At 44.1% G+C, this 25,539-nt stretch overlaps 1 protein-coding gene across 1 annotated transcript in view; it reads left to right on the top strand.

Annotated features, from left to right (window-relative positions):
- Positions 1-25,539, top strand: part of PRKG1 (protein kinase cGMP-dependent 1) — a 988,282-nt gene that overhangs the window by 855,759 nt on the left and 106,984 nt on the right. Inside the window, exon 9 of the mRNA XM_084845722.1 lies at positions 361-435. Coding sequence (XP_084701848.1) covers positions 361-435 — 75 coding nt within the window. The remainder of the gene's footprint in view (positions 1-360; positions 436-25,539) is intronic.

The raw sequence follows: 25,539 nt of genomic DNA, 5'->3' as shown, positions 1-25,539 counted from the left end.
TACAGAGTATAATGATTTAAAGCTGCTCACTCTTGACCAATAAAGGTTTATTCAATTACAGGTTTCTTCAACAGCCTCAGGGAGGAATTTTTAGGGCACAATCCTATGCATATTTAGACAGAAAAAAAAGTCCTAAAACTCCCAGCATTCACCATGCTGGCTGGTGAATGCTGAGAGTTGTGGGACTTTTTTTTCTTTCTAAAACATGCAGAGGGTAGCTCCTTAATTCAATTTTTGTTTTGTGTTACCTTCTTCATAGTGTTTTGGAAGTTCCTTGACAGGATCTACAGAATTGGTAATGTTTGAAGTGCTTTAATTATACTACAGATGTTTTCTTTAAAATATGCCTTTTTTTTACAGCTCTTTCAAACATTTGATTGGGGGCCTGGATGATGTTTCCAATAAAGCGTATGAGGATGCTGAAGCAAAAGCAAAGTAAGTGTCAATGCGTTCGACTTTGTCATATTCTTTTCAACATCCTTACCTTTGTGCTACATTTTTTAAAGAAGGCCAAAAAAAAAAATCATCCAATTAAGGTAGTTTTTGAAAGCATTCCTACTTCAGTGTCATAAAAGACAACCATAAAAAGATAAAATGAAAGAAAATCACTGCTAGTAATTAATTATTTTATCACATCATCTTCCAAAGGAACAAAACAGATTACATGGTATTATTGGAGGCAATAAATAAAGCCATAAATGAAAATCCGCAGGCCACAATACATGGCTCGTGGGCTGCATTTGTCTTGGTGAGGCAGTAAAGACCTGGGCTAGCATTTGTGGCACCAGTTGTTCCCATTGCCTTTCATGTTAAATAGGATGGTAGTTGAGGGGAAAATGGGCCTGTCATGGGCTAGGAGGAGCTGATTCCCCTAGTAGCCTAATACATCAGCAAGGACATTTCTGCAGGCCAACTTCATGGATGCAGTGGAGTGTAGGTATTGAAGCAAAGCTGTTCTATCCCTAGGTTAATGTTAGGTGGCCCCATTGTAGCAGCAGTTGCAACCTCTTTGTTCCATTAACTGCATGTGGAACAAAGGAGAAGGCAATGGAAGGAATGGCAGTCCACTTCCTCCCTTTGGCTCGTTCCATCCATCCATGGGGCATAGATGGTTCCAGGGCATAGTCTGAAGGCACATGAGGCAGCCACCTTGCTGAAGCTAATCAGGTCTGGGTCTGGGCAGTGCTTGGAGAGAAGACCACCTGGGAACCACATGTAGCCACCTTGAGTTCCCCAATGGAAGAAAGGTGGGATATAAATGAAATAAATAAATTATAATGGGACGGTATCCTGTTGTGCCCGTGCACTGTGGGACCAATCGCTCATGCAATGGTGATTTAGTAGTTCTAAAAGCAAGTGGAAATGAGTGGAAACACCTATTTCCAGAACAGGGCAGGTCAGTGGAGTTTGCGGAAGACAGCTTGCTTGTTTCTGGGGTTGCTAAATCCCCATTGTACCATCGGTCACTCCAGCTGGTGCAACACAATCAGCAGGAGTACAGCAGCCCAGTTAGCCATTGTAGATTATTGCATCTTCCCACATTTAGCTTTATTATTTCACAGGAAATATTATGCAAACTACAGCTCTAATATATATGAAGAAAGCAGACTACAAATACTAGGTTGAAAGACTAGCTAATGAACAGTATTACAATAACCATCCTTATTAAGTATAGAAATACTATCCCCCTAACAAACCAGCTGGAAGCACTACTCCTGTAACTTGGAAAGATGTTCTTGCTTCTCAAAAATCTGTATATTCCAGCAAATTGATGATAAGGGCTGCTATAATTGCCACTTAGACATTCTTCTGCCTGAATGATCTTAATAGAAAGTCTTACAACTGTGCATTATAGTTTAATCTTCTTTATGAAACCAGAATGACTTCTATAATTTTTTTTTGCAATAAATGAACAGAAACAAAGGTTCCTGAGAGGCACAAGTGGGAAGGTGCCTAAAAAGTCTAAAGTTTAAGGAGAGACTTGTATGTTCTGTCAGAACGTTATGAATGCCTAGCAGGCTTCTGTGTATGTAATTCTAGTGGGATGCAGAATCATCCACATAAATTGATTTGGTGAGTATTACTTCTTTTCCTGATCCAGCAGCCAGGAATGCACATGCGTGAGAGGGAGAGGAGACTCGATTCAGTCCCTGGGGGCTGGTTTGCATGATTGCTGCAGCCCACTGTGCTGGCTGCCGTTTTGAATATTCATCCCCTGGCAGGGGATTGTTATGGTTTGTTGTGTCGTCTGAACTCAGGTGGCAGGAGTTATTTTAGGGTTAAATAACCCTAGAATAACCCTACATTAGGCCATGGGGTTTTTGAGGTTGTTTAACCCTCAAACAACTCCTGTCACCCAGGCTCAGATAACATGACAAACCATGGCAATCCTTCGTTGGGGGTTGAATGTTAAAAATGGCTGCTGGCACACACTGCAATAAATAGATAAATAAGCCATGATGGGCTGTGGTGGTCATGCAAATTCAGTCCCTGCCTTGTCTTCCAAAAAGATTTTCAGCTTGATTCCAGAGAGCGGTGGTCTACGCATGTGAATTTGTTGGATTAGTGCACTGGCTGTCTTATTTGTTAGAAGGATGGTTCCTTTATTATAACATGTGATTTCACATGGGACTCCCTACATGGCTTATGAGAGTTCAGTGGGAACTTGGAGGACAGTATCAGACTGATGATTATTTTAGCTAGCGGGTAACTGGCAGGGTACTTCCCCTTAATTTCACTTTTGTAGTCAGCATTATCTAATACAGAGCAATGTTCATTATGTTCTAAATACTGCTACTACTTTTACTACTACTACTACTACAACCCAACTAAAGGAACTTAGTTGATTAATTATCTCAGTTTTAATTTTAACAGTTTTAAGGTACTTAAGCATAACTTTATATTGCACTTCCACTAATCCTAAAGCAGGTAATTTAAATAGTCACATTATTGGCTGCAACCTAGTGGCCTTTGGACATTGTGAAGCTGAATATACCAATGCTTTATGCCTCTAGAAGTTACAAAGGAAAATAATATTTCTGGGGGGAAAGTATATTTATTAGTCAAATGCCATAGACAAATTTGCCCGACCTTGAATGCAACCACATGAAAAAAGGCATGAACAGAACAATAAAAAGAATAGAAAAACTGTATACAATAGAGGAAGCAATGCTGAGATCTGCTTCATAAAGATGTACATTTCAATAGTTCCTTTGCCTTTACTACATATGGCGGAGCTCCTCTGACAGTTTTTCATGTTGCTCTAATTGACTTCAACTAATTGTCTTTCACGGGAATACATTTTAAAGTACCAGGCTGTGAAGTGACAGCAGGAGACACAGTTCTGTCTTAGCAAGGTGCTCACTTGCTAATAAGATAAGCAGTGTAATATTGCATACTTTTGTCAGATTGCACTAGAAAATAGCACATTACTGAGCATTGATCACAGTGAATTCAAGGAGTGTTTACATTAATCTGGTAGCTGACTCAATGACAGGATCCTGACTACAGCATGTGCCCTCCAAAGCTCTACATGTACAGGTGCCTCCCATTTTATTTTTATAGAGAAGGAAACCCACATATGCCCAGGTATTTCCTGTGGTGCAGTGTTATCCTGCATGTAAGGAAAAGCCACAGACACACAAATCTCAGTGTGTACATCTGAACCACTGCATCACAACCAGTGGCTTTTTTCTCAGCCTCCCTTGTCCAGAGGTGGCATCAGAAAAAAATATTGGGGGGTGGGATTGCACAGAAGGGGCAAAGTTAGGGTGGCCACACATCACTAAAAAAGAGAGTATGTACCACCAAAAATAAGTCAAATTTTTCATCAAATTTCCATATGCTAATTTACATGTATATATGCAAATATAGAAATAATTACTAGAATTAAAAGTTTACAAAAGGCAAGACAATTAATTTCCCTTCCAAATCACCCCAAATAAATTCTTAAGAAGACAAATTATTCAATTTTACCCTACCCCCAGATCACCCAAATCAGTTTCCCTTCAATTTACCCAAATTAATTTTCTACGATTCCCTTTCAGTTAATTACCCTATTTATAATTACCTCCCAGATCACCTCTAAATAAGTTCCAAATAGGAGAGGTCTCCAACCCATGATCTGGAAATTCTACATTAAATTTCTAGAACTTCTTTGGCTAAAGAAGATCTCATAAATATGCTTAGGACTATACCCATTTACCTGGGAATAAGCCACATTAAACTCAATGGGATATGTGTGTGTGGTGTGAGATTGTACTGTTAGTGGTCCATTTCTGAAGAGGGCAGTGTAAGGGCTAAGACCCACTTAGAAATTACACCGTCTGATTCAGAAGCCATCCTCATCTGATTAAGGGCAGGCTGTGGTTATGTGTGTAATAGTCTTTGTGCATGGTCAGAGCACTCAGTATTGTGGCCAGATGTAAAAGAGGGCAGGGGGGTTTCAGGACTGGTGAAAGAAAGAACTTGCATGCAGAAAACATCTTCCTTCTTGTCTGCCACACTTTAGTGCTGAATACCTCCCTTGCACTCCCACCTTTCTCCCACTTGTGAAGACAGAGAGAATACTTCTCCATTATCCCACAAATGTCATTTTGCAAGCATCCACACTGCCGTCTCCTCTATCCAAGCTGCATGCATTTCCCTCCTTTCCCCATTCTCAGAGTGGGGACTTTGGAGAGCCTGGCTATTTGCTCCTTTTAGAGGTTTCTAATTGTTGAGGTAACTGCCCTCACTGGGGTATTCACATTTGCTTCCCCCTTCCCAACTATTGTGGGGTGCTTTTCAATTATTATTTTATTGGATGGACAAATCTGCAAGAAAATGTTGCAATGGATTCCCTGCTAAAGCTCTTTGGACTGCTACTGAGGTGTATTGTTCCTTTAAGAGAATTGTAGGAAATGCTTATCTAGCAAATATAAGAGCAAAACTAGCAAAGGCTCCCTCAGTGCTTGGGAGTCCCGGCCTAAGAGTGTTTTGTTGAGGCCTTTCATGTATTGGTCATCTTGATAAATGTTGATGCTTATAGAAGAGTCAGATATCCTGAGATTTATCTAAATATATAGATAAGCAATAGATGTTACATCTCCCCAAATAAAGGTGAAATCCTATGCATCTGTAGATGCTGGCTAGGCAATGAGTTGTAGGACTTTTTTCTGTCTAAATATGTACAAGTTTGCGGCTTAAGACTGCAATCCTATACCATTATCTGGGAGAAAGCGCCATCAAACCCAGTGGGACTTTTTTCTGAGTATGATTGCACTGTAAAGTAAAATATAGGGAAATGAAGCTGCAGTGCTATATGCACTTACCTTGAAATACGCCCCATTGAACTCAGGGCTTTTCTACACAAGGCTGTTAATCTGCTGCATCTACTTTTGGTTTCATCACAGAACTGAGATCTGAGCACTACATGAGGAGCATTACCTTCCCTGTTTTTCTGCTTCCTAACCTCTAGATGGCACTGTGGTATAGCAGAACAGTGCAAAGGCACACGAGGAAATTTTTATTTATTTATTTATTATTAAATTTATTAATCGCCCATCTGGCTGGTCACCCAGCCACTCTGGGCGATGTACAACATAGAATAAAAACAGTTTAAAACAATAAAATTCTACAATAAAAACATTTTCTAAAATACCCTAACACACCCCAAATGCCTGCCTGAACAACAACATTTTTAATGCACGATGGAAGCTCATTAAAGAGGGGGCATGACGGAGTTCCCTAGGGAGGGAGTTCCACAGAGTGGGGGCCACCACAGAAAAGGCCCTCTCCCTCGTCCCCACCAGTCTAGCTGTCCTGGCTGATGGGACAGAGAGAAGGCCATCCGAGGCTGATCTTGTTAAGCGGCCTGTCTGGTGCTGCTGGAGGCGCTCCTTAAGATAGGCTGGGCCGGAACCATATAGGGTTTTAAAGGTCAAAACCAACACCTTGAATTTGGCCCGGAAAACAACTGGTAACCAGTGCAACTCCTTCAGCACTGGAGTGATGTGATCTCGCCGGCGGCTGCCTTTAATCAGGCGAGCCGCCGCGTTCTGTACCAGCTGCAGTTTCCGAACCGTCTTCAAGGGTAACCCCACGTAGAGCGCATTACAGTAGTCTAAACGAGAGGAGACCAGGGCATGTACTACCGATGGGAGCAGATGGTCGGGAAGGAAGGGGCACAGCCCTTTCTTTCTTTCTCCATCAGAAATAATACCCCATTTTCCCTGCTCTAAGAAAACTTGCCAAAAGTGCAGTTTACAAACTGGGGGGGTCACGACATTGTCTAAAGGGCCCATAAACAACCATGAGTAGAGAATGATGAGCACATAACAAATGCCTCATAAAGACAAGCTCTCAGTGGGGTTTATTTCTGAGTAAACACACTAAGGCTTGCACTGCAGCAGTCTTTCCCAACAGTGGCCAGACAGTTACAAATCCTCTCCCCGTCCCCAGCCAAGAGCTCTGCTGGTAAAGAAAAGAAAGTGCACCACCTGCTTAGTCAAAGGGCTGTGCCAGAGAGAAAGAAAGCAGCTAATTTGGCTGCAGGAGCAAGTGCAAGGGGTGCAACAACACCCCTTTCTTTCTGCTTTGCTGTCTGCTGAGAGAGGCATGCTGTGCCCGCTCATCCTCTTCCATCCCTCCTCCTGGCAACCCTGATGGTGTGTAGCTGCCTCTGTTGTAGCCAATAAGTAAGCCAGCTTCTTGACTGCCTGCAGGAGAAAACAAGGGAGCAAAAGCAAAACAGCTTCATGGCCATGCACAGCATCTGGAGTCATGGATTTTACCAGGCAAAGAAAGGAAGTTAGAAAGAGGACAGGAGTTAGAAAGAGGACTGTCCAGCTTAAAAGAGGACAGCAGGCCACCCTACTACGTGTTTCTGGGAGACAAGCCTGTGAAAAGTGCCTTTCTTTCAAGTATCCACAGGGGTTCAGGATTCTGGGGGAGGAGGCGCTTGCCATGCCTGCCACCCCTGTAGTACCTCCTGTGCTCTGTTCCTTTATTTACATCCCCAGCTCTGTTGCTGTCTTCTTTTCATTTGGCACTGGCTGGGATTGATTTTAATCTGCTGTCATGCTGAGTAATTCTCAGCCACTAAGTATTGACTAGTTATCCCGTTGATACCCGTGATAAAAACAGACTTGACTTGCAGACTGGGCCACCTACTAATGGTTTTAGACAAGACAGCACTGCAAAGCAACAGGAAATGCAAGGACACTGTTCATATCCCTCACTGGGGATGTGCAAAAGTAAGTGGGAACAGTCTGTGCATCTCCTGAATGCAGGAGGTGAGACAAGAATCATGGAAGAACAGGAAGATGAAAGCATTTGTGCTTCCTTCCCCCTCCACAATACTATCACACCTGAACCTGCTCTCAGTAACAAAGAGACTTGTTTGGAAAACTCTTCCCTCTGCATATGGGCAAGCAGCTACAGGGGCATGCTTTTCAGTGGTGCATTGCTTTAAGTATGATACCATCATAAATACCACCAGCCTGGCAAATACATGTACAAAGTAGGATTTCAGCCTAATCACTGAGTAAACAGAAAGTTTAAATATATATATATATATATATATATATATATACACACACACACACACACACACACACACACATACATATACAATAAGCAAAGGTTACAAAGTTTTGGTATATTCTAAAATAACTTATTCTAATCTTATATTTTATATTTTCAAAAAGTCTATTTTTAAAACTGGGAGAGCAGCCATTGTCTGTTTGTTTGCTTCGGCAATCCTAGGTCTAACGTGAAACCTGCATAGCACTCAGCTGAGCCGAATACAATTAAGTCTGCATTGTTCTCCTGCACTCCATCTTAAGACTATCACTAAATGCAGACTTTGTAGCTACAACATCAAGCCAGCATGTTTTCTCTCTCCCTACCCCCTGCTTTGGTTAACATTCAGCTTGGTGAAGCATTCTCAAGAACTCAAAAGCTTGCTTCCTTTTTTGTGACATTTTGGTTGGCCCTAATAAAGGTATTGCCTGAGTATTAGGGATGGGGGAGAATTCTGCCACGGACCCGAATGAGGCCAGATTCCAAGAATCCGATCCCGTTGGGGCCTGTGGCGGAACGGAGCACTCACCTTCACCTCCCCCCAGAATCCATCTGTGTCGGATCCGTCTCTGTGTCGATCCTGCAGAGCCAGCCACCAGCTCCGCATCGCTCGCAAATGTCGATATGGCTGGCAGCCATTGCCATGCTTTATCGCTGTGCTAAGTAAGTCTCCGGATGCAAATGGTGTGGTGGGCGCCATTTGCGGCTGTAAAGCTAATAGATTAGCCTAAATGCAGCCATTTACAGCTGCATTTAGGTTAATCTACCAGCTTTACAGCTGCAAATGGCGTCCACTACTCCATAGCCTATCACATCAAAAAACAGGGACGCAAATGGAGTAGTGGATGCCATTTGCGGCCGTAAACCTGTTAGATTAACATAAATGCAGCCGTAAATGGCTGCATTTAGGCTAATCTACCAGCTTTACGGCCGCAAATGGCACCCACCATGCCATTTGGATCCGGAGACTTACTTAGCACAGCAATATGGCACGGCAATGGCTGCTGGCCGTATTGAAATTCGCCAGCGATGCGGAGCTGGCAGCTGGCTCCTCAGGATCGACATGGAGCCAGCCTGGACAGATTCCGGGGGGAGGGACGGATCGCTTCCCCCCGTGGGTGGATTCCAACCCAGAACGACAGGTAGGGAATCCACCCATCCCTACTGACTAGGGATGTCAGAGAATTCCACCACGGACTCCAGTCTAAAGAATCCGCCCCCCGGAATCCGTGGCGGAACAACCTCCCTCCCCCCGACACCCTGCGGAACCCCCCAGGATGGAGTTTACCTGGTGGCGGATGCGGTGGCAGTCCCCCTGCTGGTTGTCAGGCTGCTGCGGCCGGCCAGGCTGCTGCGGCCGCCATTTGCATACTTGCAGTCAGCCGTGATAGGCTACGTAAGTATTTATGTAGCCTATCACGGCAAAAAGCAGGGATGCAAATGGCGGCCGCTACACCATTTACGCCCCTGCTCTTTGCCATGATAGGCTATGTAAATACTTACGTAGCCTATCACAGGTGACTGCAAGCACACAAATGGCGGCCGCTACAACGGCCGCCATTTGCGGCTGCAGCAGCCCAGCCAGTGGCTCCATGGAGCCACCGCGGAGTGGAGTCAGTCCAGGGAGGATTCCAGGGGGAGGGATGGAGCGCTTCCCTCCCACCGCCGATGCCCTGGAACGAACGGGTGAGTAGGATTCGTACATCCCTACTACTGACTATAGTTTTTGGAATTATTCTTATTTATATTTCTTACAAGGAGATATTTCAAAGCAATTATTTAACAAATTGTACCCCAAACAATATTGTACCTCCATCAATATTAATTCCATGTTGCAGAATACAAATGACAACAATCACAAGGTTTTCACTTAAATATTTCACTTCTCTAAAAAAACAAATATATTCGCAATGGTTTAATTGTGCATTACGTGAAATATGTCCTGAAAGGGCTCCTATCCGCTTCAATTAATTACAGCTGGCACCTTTACAAGAAAATGTAAACAAAATCATTTTCAGTACTATTTAGCACCCATTTTAGATTAATAATAAATGCATATTCCCTTTGTAAGAAACACTCTGTATACCAGAGGTGAAGAAAGGAGTTAACTCATTGCCAGTGAAACTCTGGTGCTGTTTTGAACGTGTAATTGCTAGGGATGTCAGAGAATTCCACCACGGATCTTGGGGAGGCCGAATGCCAGCACATTCGGCCCCCCTAAATCGGTGGCGGAACGGTCTGTCCCCCTGCCCCCCCCCGGGATGGGACTTACCTTGGGCGGATCTTCCTGGCGGCAGCAGCTTTGGCGGCGGTTTGGCGGCGGCGGCTGCAGCGGCCAATCTTCCGACCGGCTGCCGCCGCCGCCATTTCCAGTTAAAAACAAACAAACTAACTAACAAAGTGATAGGCTACGTAAAGATTTGCGTAGCCTATCACGGCTAGATTTTTAAAAAACACCGTGATAGGCTACGTAAATGTTTATGTAGCCTATCACGGCTGATTAAAAACACACACAAACAAACGCGCATATGCAAATGGCGGCGCCCATGGGCGCCACCATTTGCGTTCCTTATTTTGGCACGTCTTAGTCTACGTAAATGTTTACGTAGACTAAGACGTGCCAAAATAAGGAACACAAATGGCAGCGCCCATGGGCGCGCCATTTGCGTACGCGTGTTTTGTTTTGTTTTTAAATCAGCCGTGATAGGCTATGTAAACATTTACGTAGCCTATCACGGCTGAGTGCAGGGACGCAAACGGCGGTGGCTATGGCCGCCACCATTTGCGTCCCTGCTAGCCAGCGGCCGGATGTCCGGCTGCTGGCGGAGCCGGCCGGCGGCTCTGCAGAATTGCTGTGGAGCACAGCAGGCTGGCCAGGATTCTGGGGGGAAAGGGACGGAACGCCTCCCCCCACACCATCAGCATAATCCCCGAAAGGTAAGTGATTTTCGTACTTCCCTACTGTTGCTTCTTGACCCTCATACAGGTTTCTCAGGAGGCAGCCAGACTTCCGTTCACTGGGCAGCCCTGCAGGGACGCAAATGTCGGCTGTCACTGTATTGAGCCATGATAGGCTATGTAAATATTTACGTAGCCTATCACAGCAGGAGGAAAAACCCCAGCGTGCACAAATGACAGTAGCTGCCGCCATTTGCGTACGCTGGGTTTTTTCCCCCTGCCGTGATGGGCTACGTAAATACTTACGTAGCCTATCATGGCAGGGGGAAAAAAACCTAGCATACGGAAATGGCGGTAGCTGCCGCCATTTGCGGACGCTGGAATTTCCCCCCCACACACCATGATAGGCTACGTAAATACTTACATAGCCTATCACGGCCTCCGCAGGGATGCAAATGGCATCCCTGAGTTAGCCGTGATAGGCTACGTAAGTATTTACGTAGCCTATCACGGCTATGAAGAGGAAGAAGCGAATGGCGGCCACAGGACGGCCACCATTCGCAAAGCAGCGCAGACGGTAGGGATGTCAGAGAATTCTGCCACGGATCACGGGGAGGCCGAATGCCAGCCTGGCGAAATCGGTGGCGGAACGGTCTGCCACCCCCCCGGGACAAGACTTTCCTGGGGCGGACCTTCCTGGCGGCGGCGGCTCCGGTGGCAGTTAGGTGGCGGCGGTGGCCGGTCTTCTGACCGGCTGCCGCCGCCACCACTTCCAGTTTAAAAAAAAAAAAAAGTTGTGATAGGCTACGTAAACATTTGCGTACGCGCGTTGTTGTTGGGTTTTTTTTAAGTCAGCTGTGATAGGCTATGTAAACATTTACATAGCCTATCATGGCTGACTGCAGGGACCCAAACGGCGGCTATGGCCGCCGCCATTTGCATCCCTGCTAGCCAGCGGCCAGATGTCCGGAGAATCCCTGAATCCCTGCGGAGCACACCCGGCTGGCCAGGATTCCAGGGGGGGAGGGGGGATAGCCTCCCCCCCATCCAGGATTCCGGGGGGAGGGACGGAGCGCCTCCCCCCCCACCATCAACATAATCCGCGAGAGGTAAGTGCGTTTCGTACATCCCTAGCAGATGGGAGCAGTTAGTGCTCCGTTTCGCGTGCCTTTTATGGATTGGGAGCAGCGGGGACTTCGTCCCGTGTGCCTTTAGTGGGTTGGGGGGTCTTCGTTCTGTGACGGATTTCGGGGGGCTGAATGCACTAGCATTCGGCCTTACCGAGATCCGTCGCGGAATTCTCTGACATCCCTACTTCTTTGTCCTTTATCATGTCCGTCTTTGCACAAAACATTCCCTTGAGATCTCCGATTTTCTTGAAGAAATCTCTAGTCTTTCCCATTCTGTTGTTTTCCTTGATTTCTTTGCATTGTTCATTTAAGAAGGCCTTCTTGTCTCTCCTTGCTGTTCTCTGGAAATCTGCATTCAGGTGGGTATATCTTCCCCTTTCTTCCTTGCTTTTCGCTTCCCTTCTTTCCTCAGATACTTGTAAAGCCTCATCAGACAGCCACTTTGCTTTCTTGCATTTCTCTTTCTTTGGGATGGATTGAGCTGCTGCCTCCTGAACAATGTTACGGACATCCATAGTTCTTCAGGCACTCTTTCTATCAGGTCTAATCCCTTAAATCTATTCATCACCTCCACTGTATATTCATAAGGGATATGATTTAGGTCATACCTGAATGGTTTAGTGGTTTTCCCTACGTTCTTCAATTTAAGCCGAAATTTTGCGATAAGAACCTCATGATCTGAGTCACAGTCAGCTTCAGGTCTTGTTTTTACTGACTGTATAGAACTTCTCCATCTTTGGCTGCAAAGGACATAATCAATCTGATTTCGATATTGACCATCTGGTGATGTCCATGTGTAGAGTCGTCTCTTGTGCTGTTGGAAAAGAGTGTTTGCTATGATTAGCGTGTTCTCTTGGCAAAACTCTATTAGCCTTTGTCCTGCTTCATTTTGTGCACCAAGGCCATGCTTGCCTGTTATCCCGGTGATTTCTTGACTTCCTACTTTAGCATTCTAATCCCCTGTGATGAAGAGGACATCTTTTTTTGGTGTTAGTTCTAGAAGGTGTTGTAGGTCTTCACAGAACCGATCAACCTCAGCTTCTTCGGCCTCAGTGGTTGGGGCATAGACTTGAATTACTGTGATGTTGAATGGTTTGCCTTGGATTCGTACTGAGATAATTCTATCGTTTTTAAGATTGTACCCCAGTACTGCTTTTCCCATCCTTTTGTTGACTATGAGTGCTACTCCATTTCTTCTAAGGGATTCTTGCCCACAGTAGTAGATATAATGGTCAATTAAATTCGCCCATGCTTGCCCATTTTAGTTCGCTGATTCCCAAGATGTTGATGTTCAATCTTGCCACCTCATGTTTGACCACCTCCAACTTACCTTGATTCATTGATCTGACATTCCAGGTTCCTAAACAATATTGTTCTTTACAGTATCGGACTTTCTTTTCACCACCAGACACATCCACAGCTGAGTGTCTTTTCGGCTTTGGCCCAGCCACTTCACTCTTTCTGGTGCCACTTGGAAATTCCCTCTGCTCTTCCCCAGTAGTATATTGGACATCTTCTGACCTGAAGGGCTCATCTTCCGGCATCATATCTTTTAGCTTTGTGATACGTTCCATTGGGTTTTCTTAGGGATGTACGAAAGTTCCACCACAGATCTTGGGGAGGCCGAATGCCAGCGCATTCGGCCCCCCTAAATTGGTGGCGGAACGGCCCGCCACCCCCCCGCCACCCCCCCGGGACGGGACTTACCTGGGGCGGATCTTCCTGGCAGCAGCAGCTCCGGCGGCAGCTCCAGCGGCAGTTCAGCGGTGGCTGAGGCCGGTCTTCTGACCGGCTGCCGCCGCCGCCATTTCCAGGTTTAAAAAAACAACAAAACAAAAAAACGTGGTAGGCTACGTAAAGATTTACGTAGCCTATCACGGCTAGATTTTAAAAAAACACCGTGATAGGCTACGTAAATGTTTACGTAGCCTATCACGGCTGACTTAAAAAAAACAAAAACAAAAATGCGTGTACACAAATGGCGCCGCCATTTGCGTTCCTTATTTTGGCACGTCTTAGTCTATGTAAACATTTATGTAGACTAAGACGGCGAAAATAAGGGGAACGCAAATAGCGTAGACGCTACGCTATTTGCGTTCCCCTTATTTTCGCCATCTTAGTCTACGTAAATGTGGTCCTTATCCAGTGGACCACATTTTGTCAGAACTCTCCGCCATGACCTGTCCGTCTTGGGTGGCCCTTCACGGCATAACTTATGGCTTCACTGAGTTACGCAAGCCCCTTCACCACAGCAAGGCAGTGATCCATGAAGGGGGAAGTGGGGGATAGGAGGGGGTAAAACTTAGTCTCATTTGAAGGGATAGAACAACTCCATGCTCAATGCAGGAAGCCTGATTCCCAGGCAGTCACCCATCCAACTACTGACCAGGGTCGACCCTGCTTAGCTTCCGAGATCAGACAAGCGCGTGCACATCCAGCCCTTTGCTTGTTGCTGAGCAAACATTGAGTGCTGAGGAAGCTGTGCGATCAGTAGCCGGAAGATGACATGGGGCCGTCGAGAGCTGTGAGCATGGTCGGCATGGAATCAGCAGAAACAGGAAGAGTTTCTGATCCTCCAATGAGAGCCTCCATCTTTAAGAGCAGGAAAACAGCACAGCGCTCGAGTGTGAATCGAGCTCGCGCATTTGATGAAGCACCGCAATGGGGAAAATAGCTGAGTGTGGATAATCACGTTTTAATGTGAGAGCATTTAACCCGACAGGACACCGAATTCACTGAGATGGCAGGCACAATGTAGATCAGCCCTTGGTCCCTGTGTAGGGCATTTCAGAATCAGTTACCTCATTTGACAGCTGCCTAATCCGTGCCATCCATTCCTTCTATGAGCTGCTGAGGAAGCAGCTGGATGGTGCAGATTTGGCACTGCGTGGTTCAGCAGAAGTGAAGCTTGCGGACACAAGCACTTCTTGGAAGGGTGGGGAAAGTACATAAGGGTACATCACAGTTTGCTGAACTGGCAGCTGAAATGGACAAGCTGAGCCTTGCAATTGTATTGTGTTTTCTGATGCCATCTGGTGTCCGTTGCTTCCATAATATCTATGCTGTAACATTCTAAATCACACTTGTTCTATGTTCTTCAGTATCAAACTCCATACACTCTTCCCTTCTTCCCCCCCCCCCGCCCCCAGGGCAAACTGGACATTATGTGCAGTTACACGACTTTTTTTTCTTTCTTTTTGGGGGGAATATATTTTTATTTATTTTATATGAATGAAATAAACAGTACCAAAATAACAGTACAAAAGCATCAATGCTTCAATTTCCCGGAAAGCAATATTCTGATGAGGACACCACAATAACAAAAAGAGCAGAAAAAAGAAAAAGATAAAGGGAAATGGGAGGAGGAACGGAAGCGAAGAAAAAAGAAGAAAATTTCTTCCCCCTCGCTCCCCCCTCCCTCTCCCTCCCCCCTAACAAATTGAGTTTAAGCTCCAATACCCCCGGTCTCCAATGTCATTCTATTTTTAAAGACTATATCTATAACCTTAACAATTTTACAACTTAATAAGCAACCTTACATTTCTATATCATATCATCAATCTTATATCAAAGAAAGAGGTCTAAAATTCATTCCCAAAAGCCTAGTATTATTACTTACACACACACACACACATATATATATATATATATATATATATATATATATATATATATATGACTTGAGCACGCTCCGGGAGAGAACACAGGACAGGAAGGCCTGGCGTGCTATGGTACATGGGGTCACGAAGAGTCGGACACGACTGAACGACTGAACAACAACAACAACTATATATATATATATATATATATATATATAATAAAACTTAATATAAACCTTCAACATTCAGTAATATATTTTATACTAGATACATTATCTATTTTAAGATAAAAGCAAGAAAAAACAAGAAAAAATAAGAAATGAAAGAAAGTAAGCAAATATATATATATATATATATAAAAATCATTTATCTTCTGAGTTAGCCTGGATCATATAGGCTAAATAGAAACAATTAACAAAGCTTGTTTAAAGATTCCAATTCATGGGGTTGTAACAAAATTCTCATGCTTTTTACGTTCAGCCAAGCCTATGCCATTTCATGATTCTGAAACTTCTTCATCTGACCTTCAGACACAATACAAAGAGTAGCAGGATATTTTAAGTAGTATTGTAAATTCGTTTGTTTTACCAAGTTCTTTACTTTGATAAATTGCTTTCTTTTATTCACCACCTCTTTGATGTAGTCTGGAAACAACATAAATTTATCTTGTTTCCAGGAAAGGCTTTGAGCCTCTCTAGCCAGATGCAGGATAAAATTCTTTGTGGAGACTTTTGCAAATTGAGCGATGGTGTAATCAGTCCTTTTAGCATTTGGCACACGAAATGCCTGCTCAATATTAAGTAAATAATCAGATGGGATAGGGAGTATTTCATGCAAAAGTTTATCCACAAAACCAAGAAATTTTACATCATTAGGCAAATTTTTAATCCAAAAAATATGTACATTGGATCTCTTTGTGAAGGCCTCCAGTTGAGGAATTCTGTCAGAGGTGTTTTTAAAATAAATTTGTGTCATGGTTTTGTTTCCAGCCACACGGTCTTCAAGCTCATCAATTTTCGACTCCATTTTTTGCCACGACGCATTAATCAAATCTACAGCTCCCTGCAGGGCGGTGATGGAATTTTGGATTAAATTCAACCACTTGACTTGCTCCGTAAATTGCAAAGATAAGGTCTTTATCCATGTAAATAATTCACCTATATCTTCTTGACACTTTTGACACAGAGGGTTTGGGGGGAGTAGATGCGAGCTCCTTTTTTCTCCTCGGCGCAGACATGTTTCTCTCAAGCAGATCTTACAGGTCCTCAGATGTTCTCAAGTATTGTTAAAATCATCCCTCAAAAGTTGTTGATATGTCTTAAAGCATATATTATATGGAACACGTCAGCCCCGTTTTCTCCTATAAAATAGAAGTCTCAGTACAGCTTTTTGCATTGGTAAAGCTCTGGGGAGATAATCCTGGCATCCAGCCCCCCCCCCCCACTATGGCGTGGGAGTTACCTTTCTCCAAGATGTTGTCCAAAGCTTGCTTGCCTTGCCCCCGCTTTCCATTCCAGGGGAGAGATGAAAAGGGTTTTCAACCTTTTAAAAAGCTGTTTGAGAAAGCTCCCACGGAGCCCCATGAGAAGCTACCAGAGCGACATCGGTCCCGACCAGAAGTTCGCATGACTCTTTTCTTTTTCTTTTTCTGACTGGTATTTTTTAAAAGAAAAGCAGCTGTGGGAGACTGGAGTTGTGTGTGGCAGTCTGGCCAGGTGGGAAGGACTTGCTTATCCCTTTCCGGTCGGCTGTTTGTTTGCTCAACCCACCCACCCCTGGCCAAGCTAAGCTTCTCCCTAGGGGAGAGATGGTGAAGGGTCTCATTTGTCCTGTATGTGGGAAAGCTGCTGAAGAGCTGTGATTGTGAGTAAATAAATGGCTGCAGGGAAAGGGTTAGCAGCCCTCATCTGTCCTCTCAGGATTCAAGCCTTCCACAGATAGTTTTCTTTTAAAAAAAAATGGGTAAAAGAATAATGTATCTACATAATGTGCAGTTTGGCTATAAAGGCACCTTTAAGGTTCTAATCCTATACTTACTTAACTAGGAGTAAGCCCCATTGAACTCAGTGGGGCTTACTTTTGAATAGACAAGTCTAGGACTTCACTTTAAAGTATGTATAGGATTGCACTGCAGTTTTTTTTCTTAAGTTACATATAAGTTGTAATGTTTAGTTTTGGTTCCATACAGTATGTAATTGTTTGCTTCCATTGCATATCCAGTTATTTCCTTTAGGAAAACAAATACATTAATAAAAACATTTTGTTTTTATTAATGTACTTGTATCCATCCTTCTTACAAGGAGCTCAAGGTGGCATACATGGGTTTGATGTTGTTGTTGTTTTGCATTTTATACATACAGTATAAGCTCTGACGTGGCCTAAATGGAAAGATGATGACTGGATCAAGTCACCCTGTGAGTTTCATGGCCAAAAAGGGATTTTAACTCAGCTGCCCCATGTCCCCATACCAAATGTTCTGTCCTCTGCCATACCACACTGGCTTCTCCTCTGTATTGCACTAGACTGTTTTCAATACAATTGTTATTCTGCTGTACAACCCCCAAGAGTAAAGTAGTACAGATGGAAAGGAAGCACTAGAGGCAATGAGAAGAAGCTGAACATTTTAATCTTTAAACAAAGGAAATATTCAAATAAGAGTAATGTTTGCATTTTTAAAGTACCAGCAGCTAAGGACACATCTTGAAGGCTGAACTTGTTTTCTTCCTTACCCGTGAAACTTCAGTAAACGTGCTGGGGGGTTGGGGGGAGGCCAATTAAGCTAGTTCAAGGGAAAGCCGTAATGAGAAGCTGAATGTGTTTATTGGCCCTTTATTCCCAAATTAAACGTCTTTCCAGAAAGTAATGGTGCTGCTCATTATGTTAATGGCTGGAAATAACAGGAGAGCTTTTCTTGCTTTGCAAAAAGTATTTTCTGGCTTATGTGAATGCAAATGTTTGAGCAGTTTGAAGATGCTGCCATCTATCCCCCTGAGCTGACTGTTTTGTGATTAGCTCATGGTGGAAGCCATGTTTAAGTATCGCTGTAGGCAATGCTGGGATAGTCAAGATTGACTTGAAGTGCAAAAAGACTGCCAAGGTCATGTGAGTGTGGCTTAATGTAGGGAACTTGCTAGACCACAGTATTTAAGATAATTATGCTGTTGATGTTTTGTTAGTATGAAATTTCATTACTGTTTAATAATGTGAACTTTGTGAACTGCTCAGCCTTGTATGCAACGGATGTTAAGTAAAGCATTTTTCAGTCTCCCTCTGTAATTTAGAGGCAATGGAATCTCTCCTAGCAATGCAGGTCACATACACTCTTGTAAATAGGAAGCCACTTTTGCATGAAAGCAGGCATATTGGGAAGAAAGCCAGGTGAGTGTCAGGATGCTTGGTTCTTCCATGTATCTCTGTGCAATCTCACATTTGAGAGCGCATGTGCACAGGCCTGGAAAGTTCTAAAGTTGAGAAAGAAATGTACCCCTTATTAAGGAGTCTGAACAAAAACACCACATATCTACAATTCCTGCATAAAGTAAGAGCTTGCACTTCACTGTAGCATCAGATAAAATGTCATTTGTCAGTGGGGGCATTTACAATGTAGTTTTCCCTGATTTGACTCTCTGTCAGAGGGCCAAACTACACATTATGCAGAATTCCATATAGGCTACCCCATCCTTACTTTAAAACGAAAGACAGCTGCCAGAGGTTGCAATCTAAAATGAAAGAATGATGACTGAAGACAAGGGTGCTTAACCCTTTTCCTATCAGCTATTTTCATCTCAAAATTAACTCCCTCTCTCAAGTTAATTTCTCTCATGCTTTTCTCCCTGCAGGGAAAAAGGTAATGGGAAATTGTGTGTTTCAGGGTGGTTTTGTGAGACATGACTGGCAGGGACAGAGCTGAGCATTCCACTCATCCTCCCTCTGCTCATAATTGCAGTCTCCCATGAGTTGCTTCTTGATTTTAGAGAAATCAGGTGAAAAACTAAATAGAACTCCATATAACATATAGTTTGATCCAGTGTTGCTATATAAGCAAGAACTACTGAGTTGAGCCAAATGTACAGTCAGAAAAGGGCTACTGTGTGAGACTGCAAAGTCCATAATGCACTGAAATCATGGTGGTTTGATGTGAAGAGCAAAGCAGGAAGTGACAATTTTATAACTTGGAACTTTGTCATCGAACATAAGAAGAGCCATGCTGGATCAGACCAAGGCTCTATCTAGTCCAGCGTTCTGTTCACACAGTGGCCAACCAGCTGTCGGCCAGGAAACCACAAGCAGGACATGAGTGTGATAGCACCCTCCCGCCCATTTTCCCCAGCACCTAGGGATGGCGGAGAATTCTGTCACGGACCCCAATGAGGCTGGATTCCAAAGAATTCAGCCTCCGGAGTCCGTGGCAGAACGGGGCACTCACCTCCACCTCCCTCCGGAATCTGTCCAGGCCGGCTCCTCCATGCAGTGATCCGGCAGAGCTGGCCAACGGGTCTGCATCGGTGATGATACAGCTGGCCGCCACTGCCATGCCATATCGCTGGGCTAACTCCAGACGCTGGGCCAACTCCTAGCCTATCACATTAACAGGGACACAAATACTTGTGTAGCCTATCATGTCAAAAAAAAGGGATGCAAATGGCGTAGTGGATGCCATTTGCGGCCATAGAGCTGGTAGATTAACCTAAATGCAGCCGTAAATGGCTAATTTACCAGCTTTACAGCCGCAAATGGCACCCACTACGCCATTTGCGTCCGGAGACTGACTTACAGTGATACAGCATGGCAGTGGCTGCCGGCCATATTGGCATTCGGCAGTGATGCGGAACAGGTGGCTGGATCCGCAGGATTGATGCTGAGACGGATCCGACCTGGGCGGATTCCGGGGGAGGAGGAGGTGAGTGCTCTGTTCTGCCATGGACTCCGGGGCTAAGGCGGGGGTAAGTCTTCCGTTCCACCACAGACTCCGGGGGTGGAATGGACTCACATCTCCACCATCCCTACCTCAGGTACTGAAGGTAGCACATGGCCCTCAAGCCTAGACGTCATTGATAGCCTTTTCCTCCAGGAATTTGTCTAACCTCCTTTTAAAGCCATTCAAGTTTGTAGCCATCACTACAACTTGTGGTAAGCATCACATTTATAACTGAATATTCTTCAGTTATTTTGATTAGTGCTGTGCTGAAAATTTCCCCCACATTTTTTTCAACCATTCTTATTCAATTGGATAGAAAAGAAATTGCTATTGAAAAGAAATTCAAAGAAGGAGAAATTTTGGAGAAATTCTCGTGGGTTGAGTTTGAAGTTCTTATGCTTACCTTACTTCTGAGGTGGCTGAGGAGTGTGGATGAGTGCCCTGTCTGTCATTGTACAGTCATCTCTCTGGCAGTATGTAGCCTCCTCAGCTTCCTGCACTTCAGTTAAAGCTATCTTTAGCTTTAATTCCTCCCATGCGGCTTTTTCAGTTCAGAAAGTGGAGATGGCCTGGGAGGCTGCAAAGCAATGGAGAGATGTGTAATAGAGAGAGAAAACACACACAGCACCCTTGGCCACCTTGCAGTGATTAGGTATGCTCAAAAAGACCACAAAAAGAAATTAAAAATTCTGCCTCAAAAAAGGAGACGCCTCAACACAGTTAATGCTGTTGCCACCTACAGAAGCAGTGCAATAAACCAAAGACCCTTAGGGAAAAAGGAAGAACCTGTACTACAACTAGGGATGGTGGAGAATTCCGCCATGGATTCCAATGAGGCCGGATTCTAAAGGAGACCGTGGCGGAACCGAAGACTTACCCCTGCCTTCACACGGAATCCTCTTCAGACGGATCCTCTGGCTCGGATTGCCAGCGATGTGGCCACCATGCCATATCGCTGGATGAAGGGGACGTACTGCAGCCACAAATGGTGTCCGGGATGCCATTTGCGGCCACAGTACATCACATCTCCTTCAGCCAGTGATACGGCATGGCGGCCATATCACTGGCGCTTCGGAGCCGGATGGCAGCTCTGTGGAACTACCACGGAGCGGAGCCGGCTGGTGAGGATTCCGGGGGGAGGAATGGATCGCTTTGCCCCCCGCCGGACCCCCAGCAGAAGGCAAGGTAAGCGTTCCGCCCATCCCTAGCTACAAACCTTGCCAATAGTGAACCCTGCCTGTGAGAAACTATTGGAGCAAGTCGGTGAAATTGCCCCCCCAATTTCTCTGCCCACAAATAGGCTGGAGAATTTTGAGAGGCCATTTGCACACAGCTCTAATTTTGATGTTTTGTTCCTTGTTCATAATATCATTAAACAAAATAAAGCAGTAGGGTAAGTTATTCCAAAGTGTCACATTTTCAAATGACAGAAAACAAATTTGCCAGACCACAAAGCCTGAAATTTTCCTAAAATTCATGAGAGATATTATTTATTTATAAAATACCTAATATCACCAGGTACAAAAACTTAAATATAAAAATCAGGCCTTGCCCCCAGATTTACAATTTAGAAGTAGACTAGACAAATTAGGGCAAAGATCAGGGAATGAGAGTACAAGGGAAAGGCGGGTGAATTGGGAAAAGTCAAGGTAAACAGCTATCTGTGTCTTCGGGAGGTGCTTAAATGTAACTTCAGAGGAAGAGAGTTGGATGTCAGGTGGAAGGGCATTCCAACAAGGGAAATGGTATGCAGATGGGCAGTAAAGAGGATAATCCTTGGTTTAACTAGAAGACTGATACCTGTCAAGCAAAGACCTGAGGAAGATGATGGAGGCATTTGAAAGTAAGCATAGGAAGTTTAAAGTGAAGATGAAAAGAGAGAAGAAGCCAACAAACAGAACAGTACAAAGGAGAAATACTATCTTGATAATGGAAAACATCAGATGAGCCACATCATTTAAAACAGAGTGGAGAAGCATAAGAGAAGGAGCAGGACGCCACCAAGAAGAGAGGTGGCCTAGAAGAGGTGGGCATTGCTGCCCCACTGTCTGTGACATTTGGGCGGCTCAGCCAATCACTGTTGGAGGCTTTTCCAGCACTGCTACCCATTCTAATCTATCTTCTGCTGTTCAGTTTAGATTCTGTCTGTCAGGATTGAATTTCAGACTTTAGAATGTGTGTAACACATAAATGCAATGATGGGAATAACTGCTGCTTTATTGACTTGGCAGAGTTTTGCAGCAAGAAAAGCTAAATTAATGTAGTAGAAAGAGAGAAGATCGTATGTAAATTTCTCCTGTTTCAAATGCTCTCTTGGTAGAAATTGAAGATAATACATGAAAAATTAGATTAATCTTTTATTGGTGAGAAACTGTGTCAAAAGAGGCAAGTCATGAAAAAGGATAACCTATTGAGGGGAACTGTTAAGATGGTCCTCCCCCAGAGGCTAATGGATCCAAGTGGTTTCCAGAGGGCTCTGGGGAGGTTTCTGGCTGATATGCCTGGCTGTCCTGTCAAAGCCCTGGTTGATCTGTGGAATGCAGAAATGACCAGGTGATTGACATGATTGCTCCTGAGCACACACTCCAGAGTAGAGCTCATACTACTCTGTGGTATACCCCAGAGTGGAGAGCGATGAAACAATAAAGCTTTACATGGCTCGGGACCACAATACCTGATGGAATGCCTCTCCTGACATGAACCAACCTGTACACTATGCTCAGCATCCAAGTCCCTCCTTTGAGGGAGGCTCAGAGGGTGGCAACAAGAGAGAAGGCCTTTTCAGTGGTGGCCCCCCAATTGTGGAATGATCTTCCTGGCACCAACATTTTATTAATATTTTTTATTTATTATCAACATTTTATTAACTTTTTGGCACCAGGTTAAAACTGCTCTCCTCTCTCAGGCATTTGGCAATGAGTTGTAATTAGGTCCTGGATCATCTTGGCCAATGTTTGTTTTTAGATATATATTGTCTCTGTTTATATGGCTTTTATGTAAAAAAAAAAAAAAATGTACATTGTATAATGTGCTTAAATGGTTTTTAGTTTTTGTGAACTGCCCAGAGAGCTTCGGCTATGGGGCAGTAGAGAAATATAAGAAATGAATGAAAAGGCTCAAAAGTGGGCAGAACTTATGTCATGCTAGAAAACTCAAATTCTGCACTACATTTCTGTATATTATATTAACGAATAGGACTTGTGCATATATATTAATTTTCGATCAACCTGCATAAATAGACTAATATATTCTTAATGCTTAGAATTCTGATGTTTTTAAAGAAACCTTAAAGGAGCAGAATTGTGTCTGGAACAAAATATAAGTAATAGGAGCATGCTCAGTTGGGGACACAAATACAGACCATGTGGGAGGAACAGATAGTCATATAAAATACAGAAGATACAGATCTCTGTACTCTGAAGATTTTCTAGAATTGTTTGCAAATTTAAAAGCATATTTCCAGAAATGTGCTGCAATATTTGCATTGTCATCTTTTTATTGGATGGCACTGGAATGGGATAGATAGTGTTGTATCTTGCATGGGGAATGGTTCAGGCCAGATAAGAAGTAGGAGTCAAAGACAATTTTGGGGGGCTGAATGGGGCTTTACCCAAATCAGGGGGCAACTTTTGTCTGATTCAAGACCACTGAGTCAGGGACTCAGGTGACCTCTGGGATAATGCTGAATGAGGTTGAGGCAATCCAAGAAGATGTAATGAACCACAATTAAAGCTCTAAGTGTTTATTTGGGAATGTCTTTCATTGTCTTACTGTAGTGGTGCTTCCAGACAAGACTTTTATTCCACCATCACCCCGCCTTATTCACAGAATTTTATGAGGGTCCAAAAAACGATGTCTTCCATGTTTTCCCACCACTTCTTCCCTCTTTTTCTCATACTGTGGAAAATCTGTTAAGAAATAAAAAACCGAATAGCTGCACAGTGCATTCTGATTGTTAGCACTAGGAGCCCCCTGTCTGGAAGCACCCTAGGTTTCAGCTTGAGGAAATATAATCAAAACATTTGTCTAACTAGTGCCATTTAACAGAAATGCCCAATATTAAAATGCATAATTTTGGGCATGCTACTGGGCCAAACAATGCAGGGAGTTAACATAAACCATGCATAAATTAATTCTACCTTTAATACAACTTAAGTTTACTGTCGAGTTCGGGATTTAAGGAGGGAGGATAGCACATATAGCCTGATCCTATCAATCCACTTTAAGTGATGGCAGTGCAAACACTGGCTTGTAAAACAAAACTCTAACACTGGTAGGAAGGTCAGTTTGGATAATACCCAATGTTGTCCCAGTACTAGCACTAATGGTGTTGCACTAGCATAAACCAATGCTTGCGCAATGTAATTAGTGCAATGGGGAAAAGTGACAATTTGCTGCCAAAATTTGGCAGAAGGGCAGCAAAAACAAGGCATGCAGGGAGCTGGATTTTGGTGGCAAATAGCCACTTTCCCTGTTGTGCTAACAACACAAAAACATTCCTTCAAAGAGGCTGGTATCACCCTTCTCTCAAGGAGCAATTTACAACATCCTGCACCCAGCTGGCCATCCCTTCCTTGTTTGCTGTAACCATACACTATGAGCAAGGGTTGAGCATAAAAGTGGCCAGTCTAACTTATCCAAGCACCTTGCCTGCATCCTCATGTGTGACTGAAAGTCATCCAGTACAGCTAGACCAGACAGGGCTTTGGATACCTCCATTAATAGAAATGTACTAATAGTGAAGTCCAAGTCATTCTTGTTACAAGCATTTTATTCTCAAAGTGTCTTGTGACTTTTTCAATGTGAGCCATTGAGGGTGTAACCCTCATGGTCAGATTGTAATAACTGCTTTACCACAAAATAACTCTGCTGGGCAACATTGTGAAAATGTAGTGGAAGTGGAAAAGATCATGAGCTCTAACTACTTAGAGTCTACCCCACTTTTGGAGCACCATCTTCCTGACCAACCAAGAAAACCAAATCCAGAGTGTGACCTGCTACATGTGCTGGACTGATGACATGTTGGGACAGACCCATGGTTGTCATGGTGTCCATGGAGTCCTGGGCCTCGCCAGATTGGACAGCCCTGGCATGCAAGTAAGGAGCCCCTGGCCAATCATCCTGGGATTCCACAGCAACAGGTCTAAGACGATCTCTGCCAGCTCAAAGAGGGAGATTGTTGGGCAGTGGGGTGAACCAGCAGAATCCCTAACCTGTCCCAGGTTTCCAACACCAGATGCGAATGATTGAGTTTCTGTAGACCTCAGCAACCCACTTCCCCAACCTTTGAGTCTGCTGATGCAGTACCAAGGACCCAGGTGGACACAACTCAGTGAGACTAACTCCCCCCTTTTGCCCTCCCAGATCTCAGTTATATGTGCCAGCCCGCTCAAATGTAATTAAATAATGGATGAGTGAGATCTTATTTTGG

The sequence above is a fragment of the Heloderma suspectum genome, chromosome 3, assembly GCF_057233095.1.
Source record: "Heloderma suspectum isolate Gila_16-S chromosome 3, 16-S_ref, whole genome shotgun sequence".
Lineage (NCBI taxonomy): Eukaryota > Metazoa > Chordata > Lepidosauria > Squamata > Helodermatidae > Heloderma > Heloderma suspectum.
The sequence above is the reverse complement of the archived record's forward strand: the minus strand, read 5'-3'. Positions and strand labels throughout refer to the sequence as shown.